General features: G+C 42.9%; 1 protein-coding gene and 1 long non-coding RNA gene across 4 annotated transcripts; both read left to right on the top strand.

Moving 5' to 3' along the window:
• Window positions 1-280: 280 nt before the first annotated feature.
• LOC100824077 (protein MICRORCHIDIA 6) lies at window positions 281-11583 on the top strand. 3 transcript variants are annotated; one of them, XM_024459513.1, is made up of 20 exons: window positions 281-869; window positions 987-1061; window positions 1751-1785; window positions 1880-1958; window positions 2054-2143; window positions 2223-2298; window positions 2801-2879; window positions 3002-3136; window positions 3661-3759; window positions 4702-4803; window positions 4899-5045; window positions 5803-5895; window positions 6308-6359; window positions 6440-6551; window positions 9067-9227; window positions 9300-9367; window positions 9576-9652; window positions 10293-10335; window positions 11011-11053; window positions 11239-11583. In XM_024459513.1, the coding sequence occupies exons 1-19, from the start codon at window positions 515-517 to the stop codon at window positions 11026-11028; spliced, it is 1896 nt and encodes a 631-aa protein (XP_024315281.1). In that variant the 5' UTR covers window positions 281-514; the 3' UTR covers window positions 11029-11053; window positions 11239-11583. The 3 variants fall into 3 exon arrangements, with proteins under 3 accessions (XP_024315281.1, XP_010231898.1, XP_003569179.1); XM_010233596.3 differs by lacking the exon at window positions 11011-11053 and having other exon boundaries at window positions 282-869; window positions 9306-9367; XM_003569131.4 differs by lacking the exon at window positions 11011-11053 and having other exon boundaries at window positions 285-869.
• Window positions 7354-8731, top strand: LOC112270906. Its single transcript, XR_002963509.1, has 3 exons — window positions 7354-7368; window positions 7923-8236; window positions 8324-8731. It is a non-coding gene; the product is annotated as an uncharacterized LOC112270906 (long non-coding RNA).
• Window positions 11584-17558: the final 5975 nt, after the last annotated feature.

Raw genomic sequence — 17558 nt, 5'->3', positions numbered from 1 at the left:
CGAAGATCTCGTCGGGACAAAGCTAATCGTGAAGACGGATACTAAATCGAGTGCGTGGTTTGAGGCCTATAACCTTTTAAAGTTTAAGATTTTACAAATACATTAATAATGCATGAATACAACATGTACGAACTTAATATGCGTGGAACGGTCGCGCGTCAGGAGAGTCATCGTCAAATTCCCAATTTTCATTCGGGTAGCAGCGAGCAACTGGTAATCACGATTCCACTCCATGGATCCCCTTTTGCCTGTTGGAATCATTTTCGAAGCTTTCAGAGCAGCAGGTGACAGGGCCGAAATTGACGACCTCGCGCGGTATCAGCTGGAAACACCCGCGAAAAGGGTGCCCGTGCGGCCGTGCCACTGCCTCGGCGTGAAATCTCGTCAGGTAAACTGGCTGTCTGTCCTCCCCAACAACACCAGCAGCCGAGAGCCCGAGACCGAGAGAGAGAGGAAGAGAGAGGGAGGGAGCTAAGTAAGAAGCCCTAGCTAGCAGACGGCTCAGGCGTCGGCGATGAGATCCGGCGCCGCTGCCGAGGTGATCGATCTCTGCAGCGACGACGACGAGGAGTCCGTCCCTGTTGCAAGCACCAGCGCCCTCGCCTGTCGCAGCGCCCCCTTCTCCGCCCACGATGTCAGCCCGTGCGAGCTCCCCGATGTGAAGCCCCTGCTCTACCCGCTCCACCCCCCGGGCTGCGGCGCGCTCGTGCCCGTCAAGGACGAGGAGCCCGTGCCCGTGCCCGTGCCGCTCGCCGCCGAGCCCTCCGAGCCTACCAGGGCCCTCCTCCCGCCGCCGCGTCTCTGCCGCCAGTTCTGGAAGTCCGGCGAGTATACCGTCGCTCGCCGCAACCCGGATGCTGACGCCCCTGGTAGGCTAGCCGCAGAAATCCTGCCTGGTGTCCCCTGTTCTGCTATTGCTTCCATTTTCCTTTTGATTCTGGTGGAGTCAGGCTGCTGAGGGAACTGAGCAAGCTGTGTTTGTGTAGGTGGGCGAAATCGGCTGCGGATCAATCCAAAGTTCCTGCACTCAAATGCTACTTCCCACAAGTGGGCCTTTGGGGGTATGGCAATTGGCTTAGTAAATAACTCTGTTACCAAATTGACTTATTTGGATCAGAATTTCGTTAGTGCACATAATTGGGTCCCAGTCTCTGTTAAATGCTGTTCTTTTAGTAAGATTCATACACATAATCGTGTCCCAGTTTCTGTCAGTTGCACCTTTGTCAGTAAGAACTTCTCAGTTGTCACCCAGATACTTAATTGTCATGGGCCAGTTCTCTTCCTTGCTTGCCACATCAATTCTGGCTGTAAAACTGTAATTTGGAACGTTGCATGTCCATGTAAGTAAATAAAACACCCGCTTCTAAATGAAGTACTAAAAGAAAGATATTATATGTGTATTGAGAACCGCTAATGTTTACGAGAACCAAAATTTGTCTGTGCCACATAAAGGTAGCCTAGCCCATCTGCACTTCTGATTTTGGGCATAAATCTACCTCTCGATCTCTGAATTGGTATTGTAGCAACTGGACAACTGCTTTTATAACCATCATAAGTAGAAATTTGAATCATTGTGCAAAAACTAGCACTTCCAGGGATTATCTAGGTTTCTACATTACTCAACCATATCTAGCGACTAGACTGATCCTAAACCACTTGCTCGCGTGTATGGACACAATTTGCTTTTCATCATATGGTACTATCTCTCCACCAGTTATGCACTCAGTGTTTAATTTGTGAATTTTTGCAGCCATTGCTGAGCTCCTTGATAATGCAATTGATGAGGTAATTAACAAGGTTCATTTCGCTCAAATCCTAAAAGAATTGAGTTTGACCTGAATGGTATGTATGATTTATTTTATTGCATATTTTCTGCCAGGTAAACAATGGTGCAACATTTGTTCGTGTCAATAAGTTTACAAACCCACGGGATGGTAGCCCCTCATTGTTGATTCAAGGTTTGCAGATCCAATGAGATAAATAAACGCAAATCTATTCAGTTCGTAAAAGACTTCTATTTTGATAATGACCTCATGGTGTTCTGACGGACAAGATGATGGAGGGGGGATGGATCCAGAGGCGCTGAGATGTTGCATGAGCTTTGGATTTTCAGATAAGCAGTCTGATGCTTTCATCGGGCAATGTATGACCTTAGCGTTATTTTTTTTCTTGTGAGACTGCTCTCTTAAAGTTAATTGAGTCATTGTTGCCTTATTTGTCAGATGGCAATGGTTTCAAAACCAGCACAATGAGGCTTGGAGCGGATGTGATTGTTCTTACACAGAACCAAAAAAACTGGTATTTCTCCTTTGCATTTATCTGGAAGTCTAGTTCTTCATAATCACACAGAACAAGCATTTTGTGGTGTCACCTTGGTCTTCGGGTACATAAGGAATTCTATGGAAAGTACTTAGAAAAATCATGGGCAGTATGTGGGAAAACCGGAAAAGATATGAAACATGGTGAGGCATTTCTTGAAAATAGTTAGAAGTGTCCATATGGTCGTTTGCATGTTATGAGGTGATTTTCATTGTTTGTGTTATGTGGGAACAGTTAAATAGGTACCATTCTAATGTCTAATCTGATATGGTAACTGTTCATTTTGTATGTTACTTGCTGCTTGTTCCTGCTCTGACAAACACTCATGCATCAGTGTGCCACATTACCAATTTTCATTTGGTTTCATTGTTTAAGATTAATGTACCTCTCAAATTCTCAATTCCTCTGGCTCTAGTAAAATGTATGGCCACCCCACCCCAGTTCATGTATCAATTCAAGCAATTTGTTTCTGTTTTTGTAGGACGCCTACAAGAAGTATTGGTCTTCTTTCTTACACATTTCTGATGGAAACAGGCTGCGATGATGTGTTGGTGCCAACAGTAAGTCCGATGCTTTCTTTGTAAGCTGACATCGAGTTCTGGAAATTTTTAGTTAGCTGGTCGGTCCTTGAGCTATTTTGTGTGGTTTTACTTATTCCCTTGTGACCTTGTCTCTCTTGCAGGTAGACTACCAATATGATCTTACTACTGCTTCTTATACTCAGCTGTTGCGCCATAATCAGAAACTCTTCTCTTCTAATTTGGCAATCCTTTTGAAATGGTCCCCTTTTGCTACTGAAGCTGAGTTGATTAAACAAGTATGTAACTAGCGTTTTATTTTTAGGTATTTTTTTGGCAATTCCTTAATGATTCCATTATTCCACTGATCATTTGAAAAGATTATACTCTATAAAGAATGAGTTGGTGAGAAACTATGGAAATTAGGCAGTTTAACAGAATAACTGGTAGTCTGTAAAATTAAAGTGGTTTAGAAATGCATCAGGTGCTCCCTTTTTTTTTCTTTCTTTCCGGAAGACCCAAATGTTGGTGCCTATGGAGCTGTTGAACAATCTTTGGCCCCCCATAGCAGACTTCCATGATTTTTTGCATTCTTAAAATTCACTTGTATTTTCTCTGGCATGCTATATAGTTCTAAAATCTGTTATTTTTACAGCAAAAGATTCATTGATGCATGTATAGTTAATTATTCTAAAATTAAGACAACTGGCTGTCTAGAGCATGTACCTTCTGTTGTCGTAGATCTCTATTAGTTAGGGCCAGCTTATCATCCTGGCTAAACTTTTCTCTGGTTTATCACAACAGTTTCTTACTTGTGATACAGTTTGATGATATCGGAGATCATGGAACAAAAATAATTGTATTCAACCTCTGGTTCAACGATGATGGGGACATGGAGCTTGATTTCAACTCCGATAAGAAGGTTTGTAATAGTGGCCTCTTGTGGGATATATTTTGTTGCTGGCAGATGATGTTGATGTCCCAAAACTTGTTGCATTTAGTTGCATGCATTAACTTGGCACAACTTGAGAGCCATTACAGAGCATAACTTACTCAAGGGCAATTATCCATGGCATTGCTATCCAGTTTTTTTTCCCTCCGAATCATTGCTTGCCAGCTATCCATAACTTTTCAGGGTTAGCTTGAAATTCAGTAAACATGATATGTCAGACACAAACATGCCGGATATGCTTGGTGGCACATCAATACCCAAAAAAACTAACCGGTGCCCGCATATTATTCTGATCTACTATAGGGGCCGATTTCAATTATACAAGTTGTGAAGATAAGTGTGTGGGTTATCTTGATGAGTACTTGGGGTGGGTGGTGGTATGTTCTTTATAATAGTAGACAACTAGACATACCTACATGCATCTTTTTGGCTTCCATGCATATAGTGAACAAGGTAAAAATTGCCTACATGACTGTGGGGCACATATATAAAAAAAAACAAAACCTTATGTGTGTATCTAATTAAACCCTCAAGAACAACTTAAACCAATCTTCTTGGCTTCTATGTATAGAGTGAACAAGATAAAAATAAGATCGAAGATTGCTTTGTTTCACAAGGCAAGCCAGCTGTTGAGTAATACAACAGACATTAATCAAAGTTCCCTTTCCTCCAATATTGCAAAACACAACTTAAGAAACATGATATGGACATGATATGGACATGAATGACAACTCTATATAACCGACATGGATTTGATCATGCTGAATAAGTGTCATGTGGCCTTTTTTTAATGAAGTGATATGTTCAATGTGCAAGATATGCTACATAGTAGAGATGCATGTTTATCCCACATGGTACATGCATCTGCTTTTTGGCTTTATTGCATGACCAGTTTGATATATGGCATTTTAGGATGTCCTAATTACTGGGGCTCAGAAGAAAGTGAAAGCCAGTAAACGAGAGAAGGCTGAGATGCAGAATTACGTTGCAAATCGACTTCGTTATTCACTTAGAGTTAAGTATTGATCCTCATTAACTGGTTTACCAAACTGTTTTATTTATTTTGCTAGACAAACATTTCTCATTGTCATTTCTATCTGCATTCACAGGCATATGCATCCATCTTGTATCTTCGTGTACCTGATAATTTCAGAATAATCCTGCGTGGACGCGATGTGGATTCACATAATGTAGTTAATGATTTGATGTATCGTGAGTGTGTGTTGTATAAACCACAAATTGCTGGACTCACAGAGGTATGTGTAACCTGAATTTCTGAAGCATATTTTTCATTTTCACCAATTTGATCGATAGAACAACCCTTTTTACAGATTTAAGTCGGAGTTTTTGGAATGATAGTATAATCTTATGTTTGTATGTCTATATGCCAATGATTTGGTTGTTTGTTTGGTGAGAATCATGAGCTGTTTTATAGTTGTTTGCTTGGTACTATCAAATTATGGTTTTTCTTGTGATAACTGTAAGTTCCTCATAATGTACATCACTCGAAAAAGTGCTTAAGTTAGCAGGGAATCTTCATCTTCTTTCGAAAAAAATTAAGGGAAAAAAAACATACGTTGCTTATCTATTTATTTGCTGCCAATCATATCCATGATGGGCAAACTAGATCATTTTAGTGAAGCATTGATCATGAGGAAGTGCCAGCATAACTCTATCCTTTGTGTTGTTCTACAATCCTTGTCAGACATTTCTACATTTGCTATGTTATGCAATTTCCAAAACCATTTTCTTAGTTGTTAGGTAAAACAAGATCTAATATATTTAGACTTGACAGTTCACACCTCTCTTCTTTTTAAGTCTTTAGCCTGGAATTGAATACGTCCTTCTAGGTAGTGGTTTTTACTCCAAAGAAATGGTTACTTGCCTGCTTACCTTTTAACCCGCAATACATTCCGCATAGGTTCTGAAAGTGTACCTAACTAACAATATTCAGTGTATCAGGATTTTGTTCTAGCATGCCTTCTCTGATGACCTCATGTTGTTTTGTTTCAGCTATCTATAATCACCACCATTGGATTTGTCAAAGGTGCCCCAGACACTGATGTTCAAGGGTTTAACGTTTATCACAAGAACCGTTTAATAACGGTGAGAGCTTTCTTCTTTTCCATCACACTTACAAACAAAAAATATTTTCCTTCTCATTAGAGACAATGTATCACATATGGACTTTATTTGTTGTCAGCGATAAGTTGCTTTTAATGTATTTTTATCACCAGAAACCTCTTCCTCCAATTATCCAAATGACTACTACACTAACGGAAATGTGGTCCGCGAATAAGCGGTTAGCAAGCATTCACCCAAGCTTGTTGTGGCTGTTGTGCTATGTGGTCTTTTAAGCAGTTTAATAATAAAAAAATAAATGTCATATGTGCAATTTGAATAATAAAGAAATTAAGTTCCAAATATAACATAGTTTAGAAAATGTGTTACTTATGCTACTTATGAGGTTGGTGTATATTGCTTACTGGGCAAGTGTCGCTTCCAAATTTTTTTGCAGCCTTTCTGGAAAGTTGCCAACAACTCATATGGCAAAGGGCGAGGAGTTGTGGGTAAGATATGGTTTACGTAGCGACTTATCCAAGATATAGAAGAAACATGATGTATATGTTTTATTTTTCTGTGTTTTCAGGCATTCTGGAAGCAAATTTCATAAAACCTACCCACGACAAGCAGGACTTTGAGAAGTCAGTGCTCTATCAAAGGCTTGAGACCCGTCTGAAGGAAATGACTTACGAATACTGGTAGAGCCACTTTTTCTTTGTTCGATTTTTTTTTAACGATTCATGACACTAACACTTACTTTGTCATGTTCTTGATCTCCTATAAAACCCACAGAAATGTTCTCATAGCACACTAGCAAGTCATTCGGTTAAACATTTCTAGTCACTAGGTAGCTAGTGCATGCTGCCTGGTGATCAAGAACAGTAATTAGATAATCTTTTGGAACCATAATGCTGATTGTGTTCTTTTTATTTTTTGCGAATTACTTCATAGTCAATACCTTGCATCAGTGGTCGGGGGTTATCCTCCTTTTTTGAAAAAAAAAATCATAGTCAATATCTTTTTCTTTGATTTCACTTGCTGAATCACAGTATTTTGCTGGCAGCATGTACCTATATGGTTTTAGGTGCACTCATGCACTAGGTCCTGACTTCGTCATTGAAAATGTTATGGGAAAAAATTCTGAAAGAATTTGACTGTTTGTTTGTTTGTTTCATTGCAGTATGAAATCAGAATTGTACTTTCCTGTTAGAACTTAGAAATGCAGAAGCATGTCTTAAAAAGAGCCCTTACATACATTGCTAGATATATTTGGGAAAAGCAAATGTGCTTGAGTTGGTGGGTGCTAGAGCTATCTGAACCACACATTTGCTTTCAGATTCAGAATCTCTGTCCGGTGTAGAAACCCTCTATTTCCATATCTTTGGAAAAAAAATCGTGTTAGGTGATTGGACAGTTCGACCCACATCTTGGCGAACAAGAGGTGATTGCTGATTCGTCCTCGGCACTCTTTGGCAGTGGGTACCATTGATGACCCACATCTTGGCGATGTCAATGGTCAGTTCCAGGAACTTCTATTTTGCCCTTCTGCCTACTTTTAAAGGAGGAGGCGAGGCAGTGGAGCTATGAAGCACATCACAAGTAGCAGAGGCTGTGACGTGACGATGCGCTGCTCTGCTGTGTTTTTGCACAAAATCTTCTAAAATACTACAAAAATCTTAACACGTAGCTCTTTTGCCTTTTCAGTACTGCTAAATCAGTTCTTTAATCATGAAATTCTATTTTGGGGTCCTGCATCTAATCCTTCCAAGTTCTGACCACTTAATCAAATCCAAGAAGCGAGCCAAGAAAACCTTAATCAGAATGGTTGTAAAAATTTGGTCAAAATGAAAGGAAACCTACCTTTATTGGCAGTCACACCGATATTGTTCTTGTACATCAATCAACAGCAACAGATCTTCTAAAGAACAGCACCCAAATTCTCTAAAAGAAAAAATAAGTGAAAACCACATCCAACAGAGGATGAGCTTGCGAAATCATTAAATCTTGCACAAAAAAAATGCAGAGACCATGTGAGTCCAGCTGAATTTCTGTCCTTGCTGTTCTGACAGAAGAAAATCCCTGGTCAAGAATTCATCGAGTGGAAGTTTCTCACACTGGAAGTGGCCACCTTCCTTGGAAGGCGGATTCAGATGCGGCAGATGTCTCTGAGACACTGTTTCTGGCGATGGCAATGCTCAGGGAAGCCATGGAGGGCATCGATTATGCCATAGACTGGGCTCGGGGTGGAGGAATGAGAAGATGGCGGCGATGGTAAGAGAGTAGAGACTAGAGAGAGATCTCTTGGAGAAGGGACTAGGAGGGGGCTGCCTTTCTTGTTGGAAAGTGAGGAGAAGAGCACCCGGAATGAATTAGAAATGTATAGGTATACTGTAGCTTATAGGAGCTATATCATGACAGGACTATTTTCAGTTAAGTTGACTCCAATCTTCCTCTTTCGATTTTGTTCCAGATCATACACACTTCTCGAGGAACAAGATGGGGCTGGGATAACCCAAGCACCCACCAACACGAGCACAAGATTCACTCTCATAATATATGGAAAGATTGGCAACGTATCCATGTACCTATTGTGATGGGCATGTGAGCCTTGTGAGCTACTGTAGTACGGTTTCTCTAGCACTCGCCACCAGTAGCAGACTAGCAGAAACAGATTTAGTTTGTTGATTGTGGTAGGGATGTTATATCCTATGAATTTGAGTTAATTTATATTTGCCAGAAATAAGAATTCGAGTTAGATTAGATGGTCATTGATAGAGTTTCAAGTATTAGAGGACAAGTTCAGTCATGACTATACTAGGACGAGCTTTGTACTTATGAGAGGAAGCTTAAAAATAATTAGTTTTTTTTCTTCTCACCAGAAGTCCTCTCTTTGTCCTCTCTTTCTCATCTGTGATCTATTTCTCCCCATTCTAGTATTTTAATCCTAAGCTGTGTGCCTATTGATCCTCTCTCATTACTTATTTTTTTATCCGAGATTCGAGTTACTTCATAACTTGTAACAGACAAATATTACCCCTCATCTGAGATATATTAAGTTATTAACTAGTTAACTGCTAGTTGTTAACCTCATTTTCCTTGGAATTTTTATGAGTTATTTTACCTATTCATCTGTTGATGTTTGTTGTGTCTTGTCATGCTTCTTTAGGATGACTTAATATCTTTAACAATTTCATGCTTGAATTAATCATTTAGGGGCCTGCATTGCCATCGCCTTGGTTATGACAATAAGTCATTGCCTAAAGCATCCCGTGCACTTAGTCGTGCCAAGCGGACAGATGCTGGTAATTACCTGACAAGTGCCCCAGAGCAGTTACTGAGCGCTGATGTTTCAACAAGCAGCTCTGCACAAAGCAGTGAGTAGTCCTCTTTTTAGGTTCAATTTATCAAATATAACTATTTGGTTACGTTCTTCTGACTTTTTACAGACATAGGACTGAAGAGAAATTTTGATGCCCTCGGAGCCATTACAGACATAAATAATGACCAGATAAAGGCAAGGAGGCTAATAGCAAGGGTGTATCTGTTTTTTTTTCGAAAGTGTATCTGTTTTCTGTTTGGTTTCTACCCACACGCACACACACCAGTCTGCCTTCTGTACATCTTTAAAGCAATTTTTCGGTCAATGGTAGAAGCACAGTTTGGTATTAAACATCTTCAGAACACATGAGTGTCCTTACATGACTAATTTTTTTGTTTGACAGCATCGGGAAGTTATTCAACGGAGACGGTTTAATGAACACAAGACATTGAAACTAGAGAATGACAGATTGCGTCATGAGTAAGCGCAATACCACCAACTTGCACACTTCTACATATTTTTTTGTCTTAGAGTTTATTCAACAGAGACGGTCTAATGAATACAAGACTTTGACACTAGAGAATGACAAATTGCGTCACGAGTAAGCGCAATACCACCAACTTGCGCACTTTGTACATATTTTTGTTTTAGTTATTGTAGTTTTTTATAAGGAGCATCTACCAAGTTCAAAGAGCTTTAGGAAAAGCCTTTCCGCATGTGCGGTTCATCTATTACTGCTTTTGTAGTTAACATGGAAATATGAATAGAGTCTGATGCTAAGAGGAATCAACTGCTCACATGTCTGGGTATGTTCTGTTAGGCGTTAGCAATATCAGGGTAGTATGCACCCAAAGTTAAAGGCAACATGAAAACAAAACGGTGCGGCTTCTTCAAAGTAAAATATGCTATGCGATGTGGTGTACTTAAGGGTGTTAGGCACAAGTCAGTGTAGTAAGACTTTATTTTGGCAGCCGTGTGCGTGCATTGTCCAGCTGCCTTCTTTTGTTCTGCTGAGTAATTGAAGTTAAATACATCTCAAGATGATTATTGAGTAATAACAATGCTACACATTCTAGTTGGCAACTCACATGTTAACAACCTTCTATTTTTGAATTTTCAGATGCTTACAATATGAGGAATCAGAGAAACAGCTTGCCATGAAGGTATTTTTATCTTTTGTGCATAGTGTTTGGCACTGCTGTTCCATGAGCGCAAATGATAAGTTTAAGTACCTCAAATGTCGTTATAATGGTTGGATTGTTTTCAGTACCATACATTTTATAGGATACATGATTGCTTCGCAATCAGTTTTTTTAAAAAAAAACTAGAGCTAGCTCTGGAACTGGAGCCTATTAGGGAGAGGGGTCTTGGTTTTGAAAGATCAAAAGTTTCAGATATACAATGGAAGCACTTGGAAGTAGTTTTTGGTACAAGGATATGAAAATTATGCAAACTGTAGACTTGCTATTGTGTTGGCATCATAAACAAGTGACTTGACTTTGGAGAGGCAAATTGCCAACTAGAGAGGTGATAGATTCATATCATCATATTTTCATGCAGAGTTCCAAATTATCTTCTCCCTACTATTACCGTAAATTGGCTTCCTACAAAGTCATGGCCATATTTTGGTGTGCTAAGTTTGCAATATCCACTTTATCCGAACTTAGAAGAAACCGACCATTCTGACAAAGTTATTGAAACTGTATTCAGTTAGTTCCATTGCTGACGTTTTTTGTCACTCGTTGGTCATATTTTAATCTTTGGTTGGTGTCCACAATGTTCTACTTTTTTCTGTGAATGCATGGTCTACTTCACCATTGAATCTACATCCTACATAGCAAGTCCACTTGTATTGAAGCTACAGGCTACTTGCAAGCCCCTGTACGTTTTTTAGTTTCTCTGCTTCTGGTTTATTTGTTTGCCTTTTTGTTTTTGTTCCGCTTTTACTTGTTACATTGTAATCTTTTGTTGGTGTCCCCTGTGCATTCTTATGTGTCCTCTGTAGAGCTCAGTATCGTAGAAAATCAATTGATATAACAAATGGAATATTGTTGTTGTGCTTTTAGGAACAAAAGCTCCGACATCAAATTGCTGAGGAAAGAAAGAAGTATGAGGAATTACTAGAAGAGCTGAAGTCATTAGATGTGAAGTTAGAGATATAGAGAAACTGTTATTCTTTGCATTTCACCATGATACTAAGATTGCTTCTTGAACTGAATGTATTTGGAGGGCAAGCTGATTCTGTCTACCCTTCGCTGAGTAGACATGTACAATTTTGACACAGGAATCTTTGTAGGGTCCCCTGTGATGAAATGCAGGCATGTATTAATGTTGTAAAAGTATGTGTATTATGTAACTTTATTGTACAGCAGAGGTTTCATGAAATGACTTACAACGGTATCTTGTGTCAAGTGAGGTGAATATTCTTATTTTGCTTCTGCAGCGGTTAAAGCTAAATAAAGCCATTGTTGTGCTACTTGTGTATATCCACTGGCGAATTTCTCATTGAGCAGTCATTTAAACTATTGTAGATGCAGGCTGTCCACCTTGTAGATACGACTGATTTTATTCATACTCTGTGCTACCCATTTTTCTCTTTTGGAACTTGTTCTGGCTGTGAGAATTGCTACTCTGCTCCTGCAACTCTGCAAGCTTTGATTGCCAGCTATGTAAACTCGTCACATGTTTCCAGAAGCTGAGAATGCACCTCAGGTTGTAGCTTGTTTTAAGGTTTGCCTGTCTATCGATTATTACATAATCGCTTGGTTGTACTCCTCCATCTTGAGCTTGATGTCTGTATTTTTTACTGCTTGGACGTAATTTGTTTTTGAGTCACCCTGAAAACGGCCGCTTTCTGGAGGTTGTTTCTCCTGGTAAACACGAACAACTTATTTAGCTGGAAAGAGGAGATTCCATCCTAAACTAGGTTCCTGAGCATGCCGTGCCTCCAACAAGTGTTGCTGTTGATTTCGTCAACAATTTCCTTGTGCGCGCGGCACTGGGGAAAACAACAAGCAAACTGGAGAAACAGCGCATTTCCCTTTGCTTGGAACTTCCAGGTTCATGTTTTGCTTATCTCTGTAAGAAATCGATTTAGGGAAGTTTATATTTGTTTGATATGCAGGATATGATCGAAACTAGAGAACAATCACCACCTTGGTCAGTGGCAATTGCATTCTCTGTGACTCTGTCTCACCATTTTCCGAAGTACCAACTCAACAACACGTTATTTCCAAGAGTGAATTACGCAAAACCCCATAGCTTTAGTGTAACACTTTAGCACAACCGTTGAACATTTTTCATAGAACCATAGCTTTAGTGCTAATCATTCACAAAATCCCCAAATCGGCTAGTTTATCTCAGTGACAGAAAAACCTGACGATTGGGGCCACATATCTGTGCTTACATGGATGCCTATATGGTCTGGTGGAACATGGAAGCCTGTAATCATCTTCTTCCACCCTTCTCTTCCTCCTCTCTCTGTCTCTCTGTCTCGCAATAGAGCTGAAATTGCTTGAGGTTTCAACTTCATTAGCAGCGCAATACAAAATCTTATGTAGTGTTTGGTTCCAGAGTGGGGTGGAATGGAATGAAACGGTTCTATTCCTATAAAATGGAATATAATGGAACGGTTCTACTTTTTTATATTCTAGGAACCAAACACATTAACTATCGGTTCCACGTGGAACCAACTGATTCCTACTTTTTTGAGAAATGAGATGGTTAGGCATATTGAGAGAATATTTTTTTTTGAGAAACCATATGGTTTCATTTCAGTTTTCTCTATTCTAGGTATCAAACACAAGAACCATCTCAATTTTTTTGAACCGTTTCATTAGATTCTACCTCATGAACTCAACCAAACACTACCTTAAACTCCTCATTCACCCCATGGGCGACTTCTTCTGCATTCTATAGATTCATGACTGAAGATGTATCGATTTCCTTGTTTCCAAGTGTTCCAAATGGCGTAGATCATCATATCACCAAAGGCTATTATTCTCTTCTTCAATTTTGGTGTGTGTGCCTTGCTCCACCATTCCATTACCGTGTTTTCTCCAACAGACTCGGTTGCAGACCATGCCAAGGTATTTTCGCATAAGCTAGTCCATACTTTCTGCGTATAATTAAGGACATGATCTACACAGTCTCAGGCTCAGAATAGCAGAGTATGCAAGAATCAGATAAATTAGATGAAGCTGAGATGGTCTCTTCCATTCATGTGTATTTATACAATATGTTCAAGGGAAGAGATAGATATGAGTTGCGCTAGATTCGGGTTACAGCAGTACGTGCTACCCTACAAAAGCTACAGGATATGCACAAGTAGCTGAAAGACATTCCCGTGTGCAGGGACGGAGCCAGAAATGGGGGGCAAGTTACCTAGCTACTGATTAAACGTGCAGGATATGATTAAACGAGCCAGAGGTGAATTTTTTTTGTTAAGGGGGGCAAAGTCCCCGGGCGCCCCCGTTATCTCCGTCTCTGCGTGTGCATGCTGATTAAACGTGCAAGCTCATGAAGTACTGAAGATGTCAGACCTTTTGTGAAGATATCAGCTGGAACCATGTTTGGCGTGGCTGTGGGCCCATGCAACATGCCGGTCAATCCCCTCTCATACGAAAATTAAGACGAGTCAACAAACCAAATTTACGGCACTGAATCAGTAATTTGCAAGTGTGAGTGCTAAAGTGAGCCCATCGTCCAAGTACAAGAACTGTTACGGTAAATTATTCTCACTGAGAAGTAGAGGACAAGGACACATGTGGGACACTCGTGTCTCTCCAAGGTCAACTTGATCTCGAACAAAATGAGGGTCAATCCTGATATGCTTTGTTTGTTCATGCTGCACGGTATTAGATGACAAATGCATGGCGGATGATGCAGCTCTTGTAGTAATTGCCGTAACCAACACGATTTTTCGTGACTGAATTGCAGCAGGTATTCAACCTCGACACTTGAACATGACACAGTTTTGTTGGTGCCGTTTGGACATGGAGGACGATGATACCATATTGTCATCCAAGTTTTCATGTGAACCTGGCGATCCGTCGACATCAATATGATATGCTAGGGTTAGAACAAGGATCTTGGGGAATCATGGATTTGACAGAGGAAAGATGATTACGGAAGTACGGACGCTGAAATTAGGGTTCATCGATTACAACTCGGGCTTCTTGTAGGGAAAATACGAAGTAGTATACAATTTGGGCTTGGGCGGTGGCCACTGGCCGGTTGGCAGGAGCAAACTCCTTGCGAGGGGGGTTTCAACAGTTTGGATGAAGTACGAACATCGGATAGCCGCCGAACAAACATCGAATATTACCGAGTCTCTGCTGAATAATATTGAATACTCCTTCCGTTGCATAATTGTTGTCTCAAATTTGTTAAAAAAACATGTATCATACATGTAATATTTTGACAAAAATTATGAAACGGAGGAAGTATCGATGAATCTCCTTCAAATTAATATGTCGAACCCTTGTCAAGGACGTCAGTTAGAAACTATCTCGACTATACAGCAGGTGCACCTTCATCCAGTCATCCTGTTCCAAAACGGCTACAGTAGGTGACCAACTCTTTCCCGTAATGCTTCCGCTTTCCCGTAACATCCCGTAAATTGCCTGTACGTGCAGCGTTATTGTTTCCCGAATGCTTCCGCTTTCCTTCTTTGTGGTCGGCATGGCCAACGCCGACGGCGCGCGCATTGATCCCCGCCCCCGCCCAACAACGACGGCCCGCTTCCGCCCCACATCCAGCGAGCCAAAACCCTCTCCACTCCATTTGCCCCTGGTACCGGCCGGTCGCCATCGTCACGCGCCACCCGTCCCGCCGCCTCCTTTTGGGCAACTTACATTAGACCCATTTCCGGTCGCCATCGGATGAGATCCTCAACCCACAAAACCAAACCTCCTCAACTCGTTTTCGCTTCCAAAAAAACGCCCCTCGCAGCCACTTCCGTCTCCAAGCATGCCAACGCCACCAACGCAGCACCGGCTGCGCCCCGGCGTCGTCGCCGTCGCGTCGCTCCTCGTCGCGCTCTGCGGCACCGCGGCGGGGGACAACAGAGTATGAAGGGCTGCTAGCCGGGCTACACGCGGCGATCGCCCTTGACATCAAGCGCCTGGTTGTTCGCGGGGATTCACAACTCGTGATAAACCAGGTGAACAAGGACTACGACTGCCCTCAGATGGCAGCGTACGTGGAGGAAGTGCGAAAGCTGGAGTCCAAGTTCAAGGGACTTCAGTTTGAGCACGTGAAGCGCAAAGACAACTTTGTTGCGGATGAACTGTCCAAGTAGGAAGCGGAACGCAACAAGGTGCCTTCTGGGGTGTTCGTACAGAGGCAGTTAAAGCCCTCTGTCGATCCCAAGACAGTTGCCGGGGAAGCCCCTCCGGCAACCCAAGGAGACCCCACAGCTGGGGGGCACCATGCCACCAAGCTCGTGGCATGCGCGAGCCGGGAACCGCCACCCTGGGGAGCGGATATTGTTCGCTACCTCAGGAATGGGACCCTCCCGGAGAAAGACGTTTCCGCGGAGCGAGTGGCCCGCCAAGCCAAAATGTACGCTCTGGTGGATGGTGATCTCTACCGGAGGCGTCCTAACAGAATTATGCTCCTTTGCGTGCCCCAAGAAGAAGGGGGCACGCCGCTGGAGGATATCCATCGAGGCACATGCTCGCACCATGTGGCCTCCAGGGCGCTAGCTGGAAAAGCATTCCGGCACGGCTTCTACTGGCCAACAGCATTAGCCGATGCCGAGCAACTAGTCAAGACCTATGAAGCGTACCAGTTTCACGCCAAGAGGAACAACCAACCAGCGCAAGCCCTGCAAGTCATCCGTCCTCGTGGCCGTTCGCGGTCTGGGGGCTGGACATCGACGGAAAGTTGCCGAGAGCCGTTGGTGGCTACGAGTACCTCCTTGTGGCCATCGACAAGTTCTCGAAGTGGATCGAGGTGGAGCTTGTCCGAGCTGTCACAGCACAGGTGGCCATCAAATTTTTCATGGGCATTGTGTGCCGGTTTGGTGTGCCTAACGGCATCATCACCGATAACGACACGCAATTCACTAGTGCGGTGTTCCAAGCTTACTGCGAGGACATGGGTACTAAAATTCACTTTGCCTCTGTCGCTCATCCGAGGAGCAACGGGCAAGTGGAGCGCGCCAACGCAGAGGTACTGCGTGGGCTCAAGACGAGAACCTTTGAGAAGCTGAAGGGCTATGGGAAACACTGGGTTGAAGAACTCCAGCTCGTGCTGTGGTCGATACGGACCACACCAAGTCGGGCGACAGGCCAAACTCCGTTTGCCCTCGTCTACGGGGCAGAAGCTGTGTTGCCCCTTGAGCTCAAGCATGGGTCACCTCGGGTACGCGCGTACAGCGACAAGAGCCAACACGCGCAGAGAATTGACGACCTTACCTTCATCGAGGAGATTCGATGCCGGGCTGTGCGAGCTGCAGGCTACCAGCAGGGGCTCCGTCGTTATCACGACAGGAGAGTCCGTCCCCGAGGGCTCGAGGTTGGAGACCTCGTCCTGCGCCGGATACAAGGATCGAAGGCCGGGAACAAGTAGACTCCAAACTGGGAAGGCCCTTTCTGGGTAGTGCAGGTGACCAGACCGGGGGTTGTCCGGCTGAAAACTGAAGAAGGCTTGCCGGTGCCCAATAGTTGGAACATTGAGCACCTGCGCAAGTTCTACCTGTGAAACGGTGGTGCCTTACCCATGGGTGATGCTGCGGCAGCGTGCCTCTTTAAGCTAGTGTAGCCGGGCAAGGCCCGATTGTAATCCATTAGCGCAAAGTTGAATAAAGATAAGTGTTGCTTCAGTAACTTTTGTGCTTTACTATTAATGTGTGCTTCTGTCTCCTGCTTTAGGTGCACAGAATTGTCTCTTCATCCTTGGCTGTGAGCAGGGGGGCTGCTGGAACCCCGAAAACCAAGCTTGTTCCCGGGCCACCTCAGAACGAGGCCTAGCAGTTGGTGAACCCGTTCACAACGTGCTGCGTGCCATCGCGGCACCATGGAATAGAGAAGATGCTCACACCCAAGCCTGAGGTCGACTCTTCTGTGCCCGAGGGCTGGGAGGCAGGAGGCCATCCAACTAGTGTTGTCTTTTTTCGTGCATTTCGAAAAATTTCCTGGGCATTGCAAAGATCTAACATGCAGGATATAAGCGGGGACGAAGGCTTACTGTGACGCTCGTGGAGCAGTCACAGGTGTCGTCGTCTTGCGGGTAAGTTGTACGTATATGACAATTACTTCGAGGCTTGATGCTGGACTCTGAGACAGGGCCAGTGCCTCCACGCTCTGGCTATTTAAAGACCGGAGCAAGCGCGACACCAGCAACGGGCAAGAAAGCAAGAGATGTCGCAGAGTGGCGACGG

This window comes from Brachypodium distachyon, chromosome 2 (genome assembly GCF_000005505.3).
Source record: "Brachypodium distachyon strain Bd21 chromosome 2, Brachypodium_distachyon_v3.0, whole genome shotgun sequence".
NCBI lineage: Eukaryota > Viridiplantae > Streptophyta > Magnoliopsida > Poales > Poaceae > Brachypodium > Brachypodium distachyon.
The sequence above is the reverse complement of the archived record's forward strand: the minus strand, read 5'-3'. Positions and strand labels throughout refer to the sequence as shown.